Raw genomic sequence first — 15,206 nt, 5'->3', positions numbered from 1 at the left:
TAAACCCTAATATTTTATTTGAAAGTCAATGGAACCTGAATTTCCATTGCTGTCCTAAATGTGTAGAAAGAAACCACCTCTGCCTTACCTGGCTCTGCAAAACAGATTGAGTTGTTTCTTCCATTACACTTTGTTCAAGTGAATTTCTGGTAGAATCATACAAGAGGTTTGAAATAATTAATTTATGAGGAAAAATAAGCAATTTTGCAAGGAAAACATTGCAGAGATATCTTAAAAAATCCAATTCACCCACAAGCCTTAAAGAGGTTATATTTAAACAAGTCTACTTCTTTAAAAGATAAGTGATGCAGTGAGTCTTCTCTTCTTTAGCTCTTATTCTGAAGCTTATTTGCATGCAGAACGTATCTTCTCCAACAAGTTACATTATGACAATACTAACATCGCATTGATCTTTTTTTGAAATTAATAAATTCCCTACCCTACAAATAGTTCTTTGCTTCCATATTTTACCAAGCATTTGATATATCTATAAAGGCAAAGCTGCTGTTACATTGCCAGAGTAATAGAATGCTTTATTTCTGGTTGGGGTTGTTTTGCTTTTTTAGCACTGTTTTTCACTACCACAATACTAATTTACTGAGCTGGGGTTGATGTTTTGCCTTTCTTTTTCTTCCAGTATTCTGGGTCTCACCAAAGGTGACAAGGCTTTCATCTCTTAAAAACTTTCAACACAGTTTCTACGTAATGATCATCTGGTGGGGGTTTCCTTGGGCTGCCAGGCTGCAGGAACTTCTTAATTGTAGGCATATTGCTCATTTTGGTTTTAAATGCCTAAAAATAATAAGAAAACCAGAGTAAGACAGGAATTCCAGCACACAGAAACATGATTTACACAGCGCAGGGAGATGATCAGTTCATGATTTCCTTCTAGCTCCTGAATATATGCATGCTCAATAACAAAATTACCTGCAACTGAGGAAACTCAGACAGCACAGCAGGAATTTTCTCCTCCACTGCTAAAATTGCTTCAATTAGCTGAACATCTGCCCAGCTGAATTTGTTGCCCACGAGATAGTCTTGGCCATGTTGTTTCAAAACCTGGAGAATACAGGAGAATGTGGGCTGCAGATGGGAATGGGACATATGTTGCCTGGCAGCTAAGCCTCACAGCACAGCTGTAGACCTGAACAGCAATTATATCTGAAATTTCAGGGTGGAGTTTTCAGCTGGAAGCTGTGAGCCTAAATCAATTCTCTGTTGTTGGGGGGAAAAAATGAACTCTTGTTCTTTTCATGTTCTAGTACACAGACTACAAACTCTGGTCATTCAGTAATGAGGAATGATGATAGGCACTGGGAACAGAGACAAAATCATATGCTTAAGTAGCCTAATAAGAGTCATAGAGTTAGAAATAGAGATAACCGAGAAACTAAGAAGCAACTTAGAGCACTTATAAAATGGCCATTTATTTAATTTAAAGTTATATCCAATGTTGATACCAGAAAGCAAATTTAGAAATGCAAAATTACAAAGCTAACCAAGAAAAATCCCTGCCTTTGGGAACAGGTTATTATGGTCATAAGAACTTCTATGATGTTAATCTTTTATTACTGTTTTCCATCAAAACTAGATGAATGTTATCGAAGTGGGAAATGTTGCCAGATGCATGAATCATATGGGTTTGGTTTGTTGGTTTTGGAACTGGGATGGGCAGAAATCTATGACTATGTTTTACTAAAGTACTCCTAATCTCTCTACCTAATTTATTTGCAAGGGATTTTTGCATTCTTCCAATGAAACTGTTCCAAATTAAATTAAGTATAGCAGAGAGATGTGCTCTAAACAAGTAAAAGTATGGAACTATTCCTTCGAGGAAAAAAAATTATGCGTGCTTGCTTTTACTTCAGTGAAAAGTTTTGCTGTATAGCTGAGAACATATTGCTTTGTTTCCTTTGTAGATGTTCAAATACCACAGCCCTGACAACACAAGCCAACAAACAGAGGAAAACATGCTGCTGTGTTTCCCCTTCTTTGAGATAGCCAAGAAAGCTGAGGATTTGGAACTGACCTGCAATACAGACAAGTTCTTATTTTAAACAAACTGTTTTATAATTTTAAATATAATATAAAAAAATCACATCCTTGTTTTCACTTACCTTTTCAAAGACTGGAAAGTATCTGTTAGTTGCCCTCTCCTTAATTGAGTCAAGATTTTTCTCCTTTGCATCAGGTGGAGAGAAAGGAAACATCAAAATCATTTGCATCAGATCTGATATTCCTTCCACATACATGTCAATCCTATTGATCAGGAGAAGACAGTAGAAAAGAGCACAGAAGTTATTTTTTCTGTTTTCCAATTAACTAAGGCAACTTAGAGGAATTTTATACCACCAGTATAGTGGCAATTTTCACAGTCAAAACTAAACACAAACTAAACCTAAATATTTTTCAAAAAGAATAAAAGCCTGCTTCTGTTTAGGAGCATTTCAGAAGCAGTTGTTAAAACTTATTGTGTTAGCTTTTCTCATACCTTTATACTGGATTTACAGGATAGAATTTGGTTTATATAATGTAGTTATCAAATAACAGATTGCTCATTAAGGGAAAGGCAGTGTTACATACAGGGCTCTCTCCTTCAAGTCTTTCCCATAGAGATTGTATTTCCCTGCTATGTAGCTGAGGATGGCTCTGGTCTGCACCATCTTCATCCCATCGATCTCAACCAGGGGCACTTGCTGGAACAGCAGGACTCCATCTAGGGTAGAGAGTTAGCCTGTTAGTTCCTCCTAGACTGCAAGCTGGACAGGAGAGCAAGAGACTGAGCACATTTCTCTTGCGGTGTAGGAGACCACTGATGTCTTGTCCTAACTGTAAAACTCCATGTAGTAAACTAAAATTGTGGGAAAGATCAAATAGCTAGGTCATTGCACTGCAGCTGGGCCCTGGCTTTACAGCCTTACCAGAGCTTCACTGGCTGCTGGGAGCTGGCAGTGCCTGCTCCTTTGCACTTCTGGACCCTGCCTCATGCTGGCAGAAAAAGCCTGAACCGGCATTTTCAACCCAAGGAATAAGAGGAGAATAAAGATATATGTTAAATCTGAATTTAAAAAAAAACAAAACCAACAATTATTTTGAATGTAGATCAATTCCCTGTCAGGAACAAGTGAGGAGAAAGAATGAGAGGGCTAGTACTGCAGCAACACCAAGCTTCTGGAACAAAGGAAGGGGTCAGGCAACTTTAAATATCATGAAGCTACAGATCTAGGGGCAGAGGCTGTGACAACTGTTGGTGTTTAAGTAAGTTTTGCATAGTCACTGCAGGACAAGAGTTGGAGTGTCCCCATAGATTTTCATTATAGGCCTGGCCTCAGTGCCATTCCACAACAATTTAGGCCTATTTAAAAACATCTTTGTAATCCCATTTTCCACTGGTAGGAGCATTTTTCTGAGCCTTCAGTGAGGTATCTCTGAGAGCTAAGTTGACATAGAGATTTAGCATTGCAAAGTCAGTCTATTCTAGACCAGTATTCTGCTGGACTAATTTACTGTCTTTGGAGTTACTCCCTCCTCCATGTACATACTAAGGGCATCCAGAGAATAATCCTGCCCTGTTAAAAAAAAAAAAAATCACAGCAAAACTCCAAATCCAAAGAGGCAAATGTCAATTTGCATTGCTCAAAGTTAATGACATCTTTTAATTGCTCAATTTTAATCTGTTTGGTGAATTCTTTCAGGTGTAAAGGTTCATTTTAACAGGCACATCTGTTTGATTTTTTCTCCATAGAGCTGTTAAAATACCTCGCTAGGCTAGAATTAATAAGCCTTCTTCACTTGTTCTATATTATTAATTTAGAATTTCAATTCAAAAAGTAGTTCTCTCTGCAGCAACAAATAGCTTGTATTTGTTTCTTGTAAACATTCACTGAAAAATCACGTGTCTTCATGTATTTCCAGAACACACCTCTGCAGCTTAAAGAAGAAGCATTACTTGGTATCCATCTAGCAGAAACAGTAGAATGAGAAAACTATCAGCGCTGCAAGGGTATTTTTCAGCAGGAAGATGTGAAGTGAAAAATAAAATTTGACTTTCTGGCCCTTGACAAAAACTGATGCAACAAATGTGACTGAACTGAATACATGGTTTATTTCTTATCTACAGAAAAGAGGAATCCCTCTTAAAACCAGTAGTGGACTGCTTCTCCTCCCTTGTTTTGCAGTGAGGATGAACCACTGTATATAATCACTGCATAGAATATATATATGCAGGATTAAAAGCAGTTTACCAGTAATTTCAGGGGTTGGATTGTGCTGTCCAAAGGTGGTCTGCGGAGCACACATAAAGAAGCAGTCACCTAGACCTACTATTTGCAACCAACCAGCAGAGCTTGTTGAGATCCAGGTAGCAACCTAGGCAACCTGTGGCTACGCAGGTTGCACCAGACTTGTCATCCTTCAGGGTACAGGTCTGACCAGGGCAAAGCTATTTCACACTCTCAGCCTCCAAAAGAGCTGTCTGTCTTCAAGCTGCCTGTTAGGGACAGGCCCAGGCATCTTCCTGATATCGTGGGGACATTGCTTAGAGGATCATGAGCTGGTATGGACCAAAGTCACACCTGAACCAGCCTAATGATGTGGTGACATCTAAACACAGGATACCCTGACAAAAAGCGTGTTGGTAGGAAGAGAAAAAAAGATTAGAGGGAGAAGTAATGTGGAGTTATTTCCACTGAGTCCTGCCCTGCACAACTGGCAACATTCCAGGGGTCCCTTTATCAGGATGACTAATTTGTCTCTCTTCAACCCATTGTATTAAACCACACTTTTTTCCTTGTGTTCTCACCCTCTAAAGCTCAATATATAGATATAAAATGCTTGATCTTTATAAAAACTTCCCTATCCATTTCATGACTATTTAATTTTTCTCCCTGGATATGAATAAGCTTGGATGCTGTATGCAGGATTGTATCACTCTGTCTAGATTACTAGTCCTAAGTAAAGTCCTAAGAAGGGCTTTCATTTGGACTTTCAGTACCTGTGCTATCATATTTAGAGCCATAACTGGTTTCTTTAAACTGCACTGCCCTCCCACATTGTCCAAGTCCCATCCAACTGGACTGGCAAATTAAATTCTGATCTACTTGATACCACTTTTTTATTTTTGTTCATTTTAGCTCTACTGTCAGAATTTCTTTAAACACAGCTAATCCTTTCTGAGCTCAGCCTGAATGCCATCAAGTCCTCTTTTGAGTCTCCTGGTATGTCTTGGCAAGCTCAGCCTGCTGTGAGGTTTCTCTCATGTGTCTTGGGCAGCAGGTAAACTGTGGGGCATGTGCATTCTGTGATGCTCCTCACAGTCCCAACTCCTTCCCTGCCTTGGCAGCAAGGTTCTCTTCCAGGGTGGCTGTGGTGGGGTTCACTGCTGGATTTCATCTTAGCAGATATCAAGGGCAGTGGCTGGGGGTATGCACTGGTGTTTAGGAACTGATCTCATCTCTCCCAAGGCTGACACGAAGTCTTTGCTGCTTTGACCATGTCAGGCTTTCCACAGGTCTCTCTGCTGGCTCCATGTTTTTATCAAGGGGAAGCTTCATATCTGAGGCTTATTCTGCTTAGAACTGTCACTAGGGTGTTCACACAGAGCTTACAGAAACTGGTTTTCCTGGAGATTTTGGGGCCATGTCAGCCTTTCATTTAGAGGCTTATCTAACTGCATTCAGAATCAACACAGAGGTACATGTATACCCATCAACTCAACAACACCTCAGGCCAGCTGGCTGGCCACATTCACTCTACTCCACCCTCTCTGCCTATAGAATATGATGGTTGCCTCTGAATGACATCTTGGAAATGGCCCTTGGTCTGAGACAACTCTCAAATGATGCCTAGGAATTGCTTAGCAAGTGCTATTTGCCATGGACCAAAAATGTGCCAGGAACCATGCTAACAGTTCAACAGCATAGATAATTAAGATGTATTAAATAGAAATGTTTGTCTTTATTGCAGTACATTAAACAGGCAGTCATAGAAGCTATGGCTTTTAGCTTATAGGAATTATATGGCACTGGAAATAACAGGTTATTCAAAACTAGTATTGCAGTACTCAAGGTGTGCACCTAGAAGTTTGCATTCATTTAAATAAACTATTTTTAAACCACATATTTAGCTAAATTGGAGAACTATTTTCAGGGACTAAAATTCAGGTCTTGGGATTCTTACCTTTGATTAACTTGTCATATTGTTCTTTTGTTTGCAAAAAAACCTCTTCAAACTAAAAAGGAGAGAGAATAGTGTTACACTGCTGTATTTGAACCCTTGTCTTCTCTAAGTGACTGCACATAACCACGCACAGAACACGGAGTCAAGTAAAACGTAATGGGCCAGATCTTCAACTGCTCTGTTTGAGCCCAGATGTCCTGAGGATCCCACACACACCCTGACAGCTGATGGGGAGCAGAAGGGCCTGGCCACTTCTGCATCAGGGCACTGATTCAGAAATAACCTAAATGCAGGTAGAAACAGAGAGCAGGCATCTACAGGAACAAGACAGGGTGGAGCCAATGCCAAGGAAAACACAAGGTAAATCAAATATTTCTAACCCCACCCCAGTCAACAGCACTCTTCTATTAGACACACTGCAACTGCAAATTAATAAGACTGAGTTAAGGTGGTTTTGCATGGCTAGAAAAATCAGATTAAGCATAATGGGTCAAAATGGGGCTTTATTTAAAGGCCCTTCAGTAATTTCTTAAGAGTATTGATACTAACCCTAATAACTCTAAGCTCAGCTGAGTTTGCATCCCAAGTATTAACCACCAAACAAAGTAGTTACAAAAATGCAGTCCCATTGGCCAAATGAATTTCACCACCCTCGTGGAGCTGTTTGTCCTCCACACCCATGTTAAATTGTTCCTCAGTGAAGCCAGCTGAGAACACCAGTCTTTAACACTGTACCAAATGCAAACCCACCTCCACGCCGGCTGCCGCCAGCAGCCATCGTATGGGCTCCATTCGCCCCCTTCCATTCAAGTAGGTAAGCCTGGGCTTCCCCGACATGCTGCTGCCCTCCTGGTTCCCTGAAAAAAATACTAAGCAGAAAACAGTATCTCTTAAAACTGGTGTAAGCACCATTATTTTGAGGGGAGAGGGCACCTTTTATTCTCACTATGCCTATTGAAGTTTAAACTTCATCTGCTTTAAAACATAAAATGAGAGATGGACTGATGACACCATACCACCTCTGTTAGGAAAGGAAAGATGCGTGAACCTGTAAAGCTTCCCCAGTGCTACTAGGGAGGTTTGTTATGATTATAAGCAAACACAGACATGTTTAAACAAGCGGTATAAATCCCTAGCTACAGGGGAAATCTTGCTGCATTTTAAGACAATTATACAAAGGCGCTGAAAATCCTACCACATCCTCGGGGAGGTTACTCACCCTCATTGACATCATCCTCACTGAAAAGATGAAAAGAAGTTCAAGGAAAACCTGTTTTACTGGTGTGCTGAACTTTGTCTAGCTTTATTAGCCATATATGAATTTTGCAGCTTCAGTTGCAGTCCACTTCTTTCCTCAAATAGGGGCAAATGAACTGTTAATATTCCCGTTATTCCATGAAACAGGATGAGCTTCCTTGGCAATCCAGGCAAGCCTGTCTCCTTGCTGCTTTTGGCAGCCTTGAGATGTCCCTCAAAGCCAAATCTGGAAGCATTGGCTTCAGGTGCTCCCAAAAGTATTCCCCAGGGCTCGGGGAACCTGCGTGCCCAGGGAACAGGCACATAGAGGCTGTCTGGCACTTGCTGCAGCATCGACTTCTCTCAGAGTATGCAGCAGAGACAGTGTGTTTGTATTGAGCTGTTTCATATGTAGGGACAACAAGCTGGACTGTCTGTGCTGACACTTCAGTGTAAGTATTTCCAAATTCAGGCCTTCATTTCTCTGTACTTCATTGCCCTAATTACCAAAAGAACAGAACTAGCAGTCCCCTTCACAAAGATGTTTGTATCATACACTAATGTTTGGAAGAAAAAAACCCTTTAAAAGAGATATCCTAATCATGTCCTAATGGCTCAGAGTAGAATGCCTCAATTAAAAAATTAATTTTACAGATGACTCCAGTTTTCTCAGAGCTAGAAGCCAAAGCTGCAACATTACATCTGCCACACTTTGCATCCACTTGACATTTCTCATTTGAATTGGGCTTGGTACACTCTAGTTTATGTTTTCTTCAAGTCACAGTGCTTTGTAAGTGTACTTAAAATAAAGTACATTTGGAACATATTTTGCCAATACTTGATTTTAAAGAATAGGATCGAGAGTTCTCACTTGAGCAATTTCAGTAGAACAGAGTCATGTTACTAGAATAACTAGGGATATTTTAGGTAATTTAGAAAATATAATCCAAATACACATTAAGGAAAAAAGCATAATGTTCAGTTTTAAAGTGTCAATAGCTGTTTCTAATTACATTTGCCTCTAAGACAGTGTTTTATTAATTTCTGCACGTTCTGTGGACAAGCTTTCACTATAGGACAGCTTATCTACATAGTTCACAACCGCTAACTAACGCCTCTTTCATTATCATACTTCTCAGATACGCTGCATCCATACCACTTCAACACAAATTGCCCCAACTTGTAATGTGTAGAAACTTAGAGTAAATAAAACTTTTCTTTTAACTAAAAAAGCCAATTACTGCAATACCAAGCATATGAAACTTAAACATCTTTGAAAAATTACCTATTGCTTGCAGAACAAAAGTACAGGGAGGTATCATTTTACATGAACAAGAAATTCCATGGGGCTTTAAATTATATGAGAAGAGCAAAGACAAATGGAGAATTAAAACTTGTCATCAGATTCTTTTTTCTTTTTTTAATTAAGAGTAACTCTGTTAGCTCCGAGTGGATTTTAGTTGTCTTAGGCTTCCAACACAGGAAAAAAAACCCCTTGTTTTTTGGTTAAAAGTCTCTTCAATCTCTAGATCAACTGAATGTATCTCCATTGACTATACAGGGACCTGACACTGGTAGCTCACATACAGGCAGCTACTTTCAGTTCGTGGGTCTGGACCAGAGTATTGCCTGAGAGCTCGGTTTAGTTGCCCATTTCTATGTGACCACTGACTCTTGAGATTTTCTAAAGGTCAGCAGATACAACCCTTGACTTACTGGAAACCATGCAACTTTTTCTACTTTAAATCAGCAAATCTATTCATCCAGACTCTCGATGCCTTTTTGCATCTGGAGGAGTGTTCAGCTGACATAGCCAAGGCTCCCTCGGGACTTCATTCAGACCTCCACTATTTTTCTAGTTTTAGTAAAAGACTTCCAGGATGAAGTGTTTAAAAAAGTTGATCCATTTTCGATAGAGCATGTTGATGCTTTATTAATAACAAAGCAATCTTGTATAGCTGTCACCCATTCCTTACTGTTTGTCTCAGCTGGAAAGGGTGTTTCCACTTAACTTACAACATTTATAAGAGAAAGGTAGAATATCTGGATTATCTGCTAAATTCTTCAGCAAGAGGAGTAGCATTTATCTGAAAACCATGTTAAAATCATTCAAACTCTTCCAAAACCAGCTACTAAAAACAAACGCTTTTTAGGAGCTGTAGGATTCTACCACCCCGGGTAAATCTTTCAAGCAAATAGCAAAACCCCTGATACCAATTATTATCCAAGATGATGGAGAACCATTCAATGGACAACTAACAAGGTAAAAACATTCAAGCTGATGAAGCAAGCTGCAATTTTCATAGACTACCAGACTATGAACAAGAAGGGTAAGGAATAGCCTCGAGGATGGTAACTAATGTTGAACCTTGCTACTCTTACTCCTTTCACCTGAGGAAGGAACTGCACATCACAATTGTGTAGTAACCACCCATGAAACATAAAATGCTCAAGCTGATTTAATAGATGTGTTGTTTCTAAATTCTAATCTGGAACTGTTGGTGGATGGTCATATTATCTGAGTGGCAACTGGGTTATTGAATAACTGCTGTGAATGAAGCAGTGGAGGCTTCACCACTCAGTCTGAGGCTGAGTGCACAAACAGCTGAATTATTTGCATTAACAAATGTCTATTAGCTGTACAAAGAAAATACTGTAAATGTTTATGGTGATTCTCAATGTGCATTTCGAGTATGCCATGCTACTGGGCAGTTATAGAAGCTGTGTGGGTTTATAACTTCTGATGGAAATAAAATATCAAATGCTTCACAAATTACTCAACCGTTAAAAGCTATAAAATTGCCAGAGAAACTTACTATCATTCATCAGCCAGACCATACCAGCAGAAGGACAAAAGAAGATATAGAAAATGGTCTAAGAGATATTGCTGCTAAAGGCACAGCACCACAGCCCTATGAAATACTTGACTTACAAGCAGTCCAGTGGTCTGAGCTGTTGTTGTTTGCCCTTGAAAAGATATGTCTGACTACTCCTGCTGAAGAAATTGACTCTTGCAAAAGACAGAACCAATCAAAGTTTCACAGGGAATATGGAGAACAGATGCAGAAAACCTTCCTATTTTACCTAAGCAATACCTGATTCTCACAGCAAAAATGCATCACAATACAGGGCATTCTGGGACTACTGCACTAGCACAGACACTGCTGAAGAATTGGTTCATGTCAGGAATTTATGCTGCAGCCAAATAAGTAACTGCATTTTGTATGCACTACCCTAATATCTAGCAAAGACCTCAACAAAAAATTTGACTATATGCAAATGTTTTTATTGGTTTTGTATAAACTCTGTCTTTCCTAGTGAGCCTTAAAAATACGCCTGTCCTGAATTTCTCTGGGCATGCATCTCAGGGATGCAAGAACAGTTTAAGAGGCCATGTCCTTCCAGAAACAGCAGTACCTGCATTCAGCATGAAGTGCCCTTTAGCCCTGGAGACGGGATCAAAGTCCACTGGGCCATCTTTCCTGCTCAAACCCAGAAGAGACCAACAAAGTCTCCTGCACACTTTCACCCTCCCACACTTTGTCCCATCAGCAGTTTCATGGCTGCCTTGCTCAGCTCTGGACTGCACTGCAGGATTCATTTCCTGGTTAACACATGTCTTTTCTCTGGTATTCTCTCTCCTACAGCTTTCAGCTGGTGAGTAACTATCAAGCCATGCTTAGTCTGTCTGGCACATAAACTGAAGAGAGCAGAAAATTTACATTACCCCAGCAAATTTGGAAGTAGCTTCACTTAAAATAATCACTCAAATGCTTTAAGAAAAAGGAATTTCTAAGTCAGTACTTACCTTCTGGCCTTAACTCAGTCTCCACTCAGCACAGGCAGGTTCCCCAGGGCTGTTTAAACTTTGCAGTTCGGGGGAGTTTCTGGTCATACCCAATTAGAGAGAAAAACTCCCAAATGCTTTTAAGCTTAAAGGCGTATGGCTCTGAAAATTGACACCCAAGGAACACACTGTCAGTTTGCTGATTTGACTAGACCATGAAGGTAACCTCATAGTTTCTATGGTAACCATCTGTTTGAACTGCTCTCTTGGAATTTTGGCAGCAGTTTCCCCAAATACAAGAGCAAGACATGTTGTAACACTGAGAAAATTATAGATTTTTCTGGGTTATATTTGGGGTATTTGAAGACAAACCACTGAAGTTTCTAGGTTTGTTTCACTACTTAGCAGTAACCCAGGTTTTTTATTTTCAGTGCTGTATGGCACAGAAAAGTTACCCAAAGTATGGGATAACAGTGCTTCATTACTTTGAAATATAGTATCAAGCTTACTTAGTGATAACTTGATATAAGCCATTTTTGTCACAACCTCAACCCATGTCTTAAGGCAATAGCATTAATTTGGGAAATTGCATGCGCATGGCTAATACTCAGAGATGAAATAAACTATGATTTTCTTACCCTGTTTCCATGAGAAGTAACTGTTTCAGCTCTTCTATCTATATTTCAGGTGAAAATACCAAAACTGAAAGTGGATACAAACAGACACAAGGGTGGTAGAGCAGAAGGAAATGGGATTTGGGTGCCAAAGATCAGGGTCTCTCCTCTAGCATAGACCCACATGTGATATTGGGCATCACTTTACACCCCTGCAGCGGACATCAGTACAGCTAATCTGAAGATCTGTTCCCAGAACCCAGGCTGTTATCAAAATTATATTTATCTGTCTAAAGCCACAGCCCCTCACAGTGGGGAATCTCAGGACAAAAGTCTCTAGGTAACTGTCTTGGGGAAATCCTTCCAAAGCTGCTACTTTCTTTTTCTTCACAGCTGGAGTTTCCTTATGGTTCCTCTGCCTGGTAATTGCTGGCAGTCTCTTCTAGAGGATGCACTTCCAATAGAGGTTTCTTACAAATTCGTAATTTATGTGCTTCAGAGGTTGATGGTGTCAGCAAAAAAACCTCTGTATGGTGCTTCTTTACACTTTGCCTAATTTTAACTCCCTCTCAAGTTCATAATTTAATGAATAAAGCATAACATTAAATGCATGCTTCTGTATTTTCTGTGTCAAACCCGGTTACCACCAGGTTACCCCCCACAAAATTCCCAAGTACGGGTCAAAAGTTCAGCAGATGCCCAAAACAGTTTCTAGCAGGCAGCATGGATACAGCACCCTATTTTGGAAGGTCTGAGTGTGGTGTCAATGCATGCCATAACACACTAGCTGGAAGCAGTGCCAGCTAGTGGTCCTTATATGCCTAAACCAGCAATACAGATGGGGCTAAAGTAGGAATGGGGCACATACAGGTATAGCTGATTAAGAAAGGAGTATTCGTTCATACCTGTCTGTGATGGCAGTATTAAATCAAGATTAATCTATTCCTGCTTTTGAGGTCTTTGGTATCAGCACCTGAGTGAAAGAGCTGGAACAGTGACCACAGCAGAGCATGTGTGTGGCTGTTGTCACTTGGTCCCCTCTGCAGTCTCAGATGCTGACAACGGCAGCAAAAGGCTTGACGGCAAAGAAGAATGGGAGGAAGAGGTCCTTGATTTGAGGTTCAGGGATGAGTGGTCAAGAAAAAGCATTCTGACGCTTTTTGGATTTGCTGAACATGTCCACACCCATCTTTGACTATTGTTCCCCTTCTATACATTCCTGTTTGACAGAAAGACTTTCCCTCTTGTTTTTATTTTGCTTCCAGCACAGCCTTTCATAATGTAATTACAAAGCTCCTTTGACATCTGAAGGTATCATATCAATGAGGTTACTGCCATCTGTAAGTTGAATAGCTGTTCTGAACCTCTAAAGCAGAAAAGAAAATAAGTTTATTTTATACATGATTTGTTAAGCCACACCCATGAGTTTTCAGGCAGAGGGCATGGGGCCCAGGTGCCACTTAAATGATCTGGGGTTGGGCACAGCCATATTTTAAATAACGTGTATACCATGCCCTGGCATGTCAGGTTCCCACTGTGCTCTGTGGACACACTTCCTTGTGCTGTAGATGAGACCAGTTCAAAGTCTTCTCGAAATGTGCCTACGTGCAACCCTCACAAACCACTAAGCATCTGGCTTGGGGGACCTGATTACAGCATCCTCTCAGAGGTAAGCACAGGGTACATCACTAACTGCCACTAAAGAATTAAACACAGGAAGGTAGGAGGATTATCTCCATGCTGCTTATTGCACTCCTAAACTGAAGCACGCCACCACTGTGATAAAAGTAATTAGGGTCCACGTGAATAGTTAAAACAAGTCATGCATTACTTAAGCTTGGACTTGCTGCAAACTTGCAGTGAGTGCTCTGGTTCTGTTCAGCAAGTTTTACTGGCTGCCCAAAGACAAAGTTAACCAAGACTTGTCACCCTCATGCGTATTTCTGTAAGCTCTTTGGCACTCAGCCAGACCACTGGCACAGAAAAGTCTGATTTACACCCATTGTGCTGCTGGTGAGGGGAGGTTAAATGGAGAGCTGGTTTACAGAATGTTGTAATTTGGATTGTTTAATCTTTATTGATCTAAGTATCTCGGTATGGTCAAAGGGCTGATTTATCTAGGCACAAGATAGGCAAGATCAAGGTCTCAAAGCCAACTGAAAAATAACTTTAGTAGTACAAATTTCATTGTGAAATATTTATCTTAAATAGCTCATGTATTATAATGACTTCATATTTTGATCGAAATTTGTGTATGTTTCCTCTTTCTGGTCTCTGGTATGTTCTGGGAAACTTTCTAAGACTCTCAGTTTATGTGCATCGTTACAACTAAAACTACTACTGATCTAAACTCAGGTTTAAAGAATCTTTTTATTTTCAAAAGAAGATATAAAGAAGTAAAGCAGAAATTTCAGTCCTATTTTTCTCTGATGTTGACCAATTATAAAGCTGGACAACAATTTGGGTTTTTTTCCAATTAAAAATACTTTTTATAATAAAATAATTACAAAAATTGACCATTTGAACAAATTTAAAATCAGCTTTCATCCTGTCAACTTTTTTTTTTTTTGCTTGTTCTGGTCCTTTTAAAATAAAACCAGATTTATTTATACTTCTCAGACAAGAGAAATAGGTTTTATTGACCACAAGTCCATTTCTTCCCTTATAAAACACTTCTGTTTTCACTGAAGTTTTTTTTCCCTGGAGTTCATCAGAATTTTCAAAAGACTCCATAACCCTAATACAGATTTCAGTATTAATATATCTTCAAAGACAAATATTCTTGCTGACGCCTGAAAATCTGTCTAATGCAGTTTTACACTTTTTTGAATGTCTTTTAGTTGTTAAGAAAGACAATCTGGCTGCATTATAAGTTTGAGGCTTTATTCTTTGTCCTTGTCGTCCCCGGATAAAAGGTGGAAAAAGGCGTGCGATGTTTACATTAACATACTTTTATTACACTTAGCACATTGATTTCTAAGGTACAGAAAAGAAGGCGCACAGGATCTACTTTTTATACTGTTACACACATTTTTTAAATTTACACACTCCTTTCAAACCTTTTAATAAGACACTACTATTGTTAAATATATACCAGTATATATTTTATAAGTGGTGTTAGCTTAAAACAGTTTTCTCTATCTTATTTTTATCTTTAAGTGCAGGTACTCATCACAGGTATTCCTCCGCAGGAATTAGCAGCTTCTTTTCTCTCCTTCCCAGGCTGCCCAAGGTCTTTTAGTGGATTCCTGCGTTATCTCAGAGGCCTCTGGCTGAGCCACTGTTTCAGGGCCTCTAACTGGAACACCTGTTTGGTTCCCCACATATTCTCTCCTTCCCTTAAACCCTCTTACACAGACCTGTCAGCATAAAAAAGAGTCAATGAAACAAGA

General features: G+C 39.6%; 1 protein-coding gene across 1 annotated transcript; it reads right to left on the bottom strand.

Moving 5' to 3' along the window:
• Nucleotides 1-507: 507 nt before the first annotated feature.
• On the bottom strand, nt 508-11,352 carry LOC116783604 (glutathione S-transferase A4-like). The gene is made up of 7 exons (XM_032681242.1): nt 11,222-11,352; nt 6,928-7,046; nt 6,178-6,229; nt 2,584-2,716; nt 2,118-2,259; nt 928-1,059; nt 508-792 (listed from the first exon to the last, which is right to left on the bottom strand). The coding sequence occupies exons 2-7, from the start codon at nt 7,012-7,014 to the stop codon at nt 670-672; spliced, it is 669 nt and encodes a 222-aa protein (XP_032537133.1). The 5' UTR covers nt 7,015-7,046; nt 11,222-11,352; the 3' UTR covers nt 508-669.
• Nucleotides 11,353-15,206: the final 3,854 nt, after the last annotated feature.

The sequence above is a fragment of the Chiroxiphia lanceolata genome, chromosome 3 (genome assembly GCF_009829145.1).
Source record: "Chiroxiphia lanceolata isolate bChiLan1 chromosome 3, bChiLan1.pri, whole genome shotgun sequence".
NCBI lineage: Eukaryota > Metazoa > Chordata > Aves > Passeriformes > Pipridae > Chiroxiphia > Chiroxiphia lanceolata.
This window is presented reverse-complemented; position numbering and strand designations above follow the sequence as displayed.

Bases quoted from the DNA above. Each gene is read 5' to 3' on its own strand.
- LOC116783604 (XM_032681242.1), bottom strand. From the start codon at position 7,014: ATGTCGGGGAAGCCCAGGCTTACCTACTTGAATGGAAGGGGGCGAATG. The intron at 6,230-6,927 runs GTGGGTTTGCAT...TCTCCTTTTTAG, and splicing joins TGGCGGCAGCCGGCGTGGAG to TTTGAAGAGGTTTTTTTGCA. The intron at 793-927 runs GTAATTTTGTTA...TATTATTTTTAG, and splicing joins CTGAGTTTCCTCAGTTGCAG to GCATTTAAAACCAAAATGAG.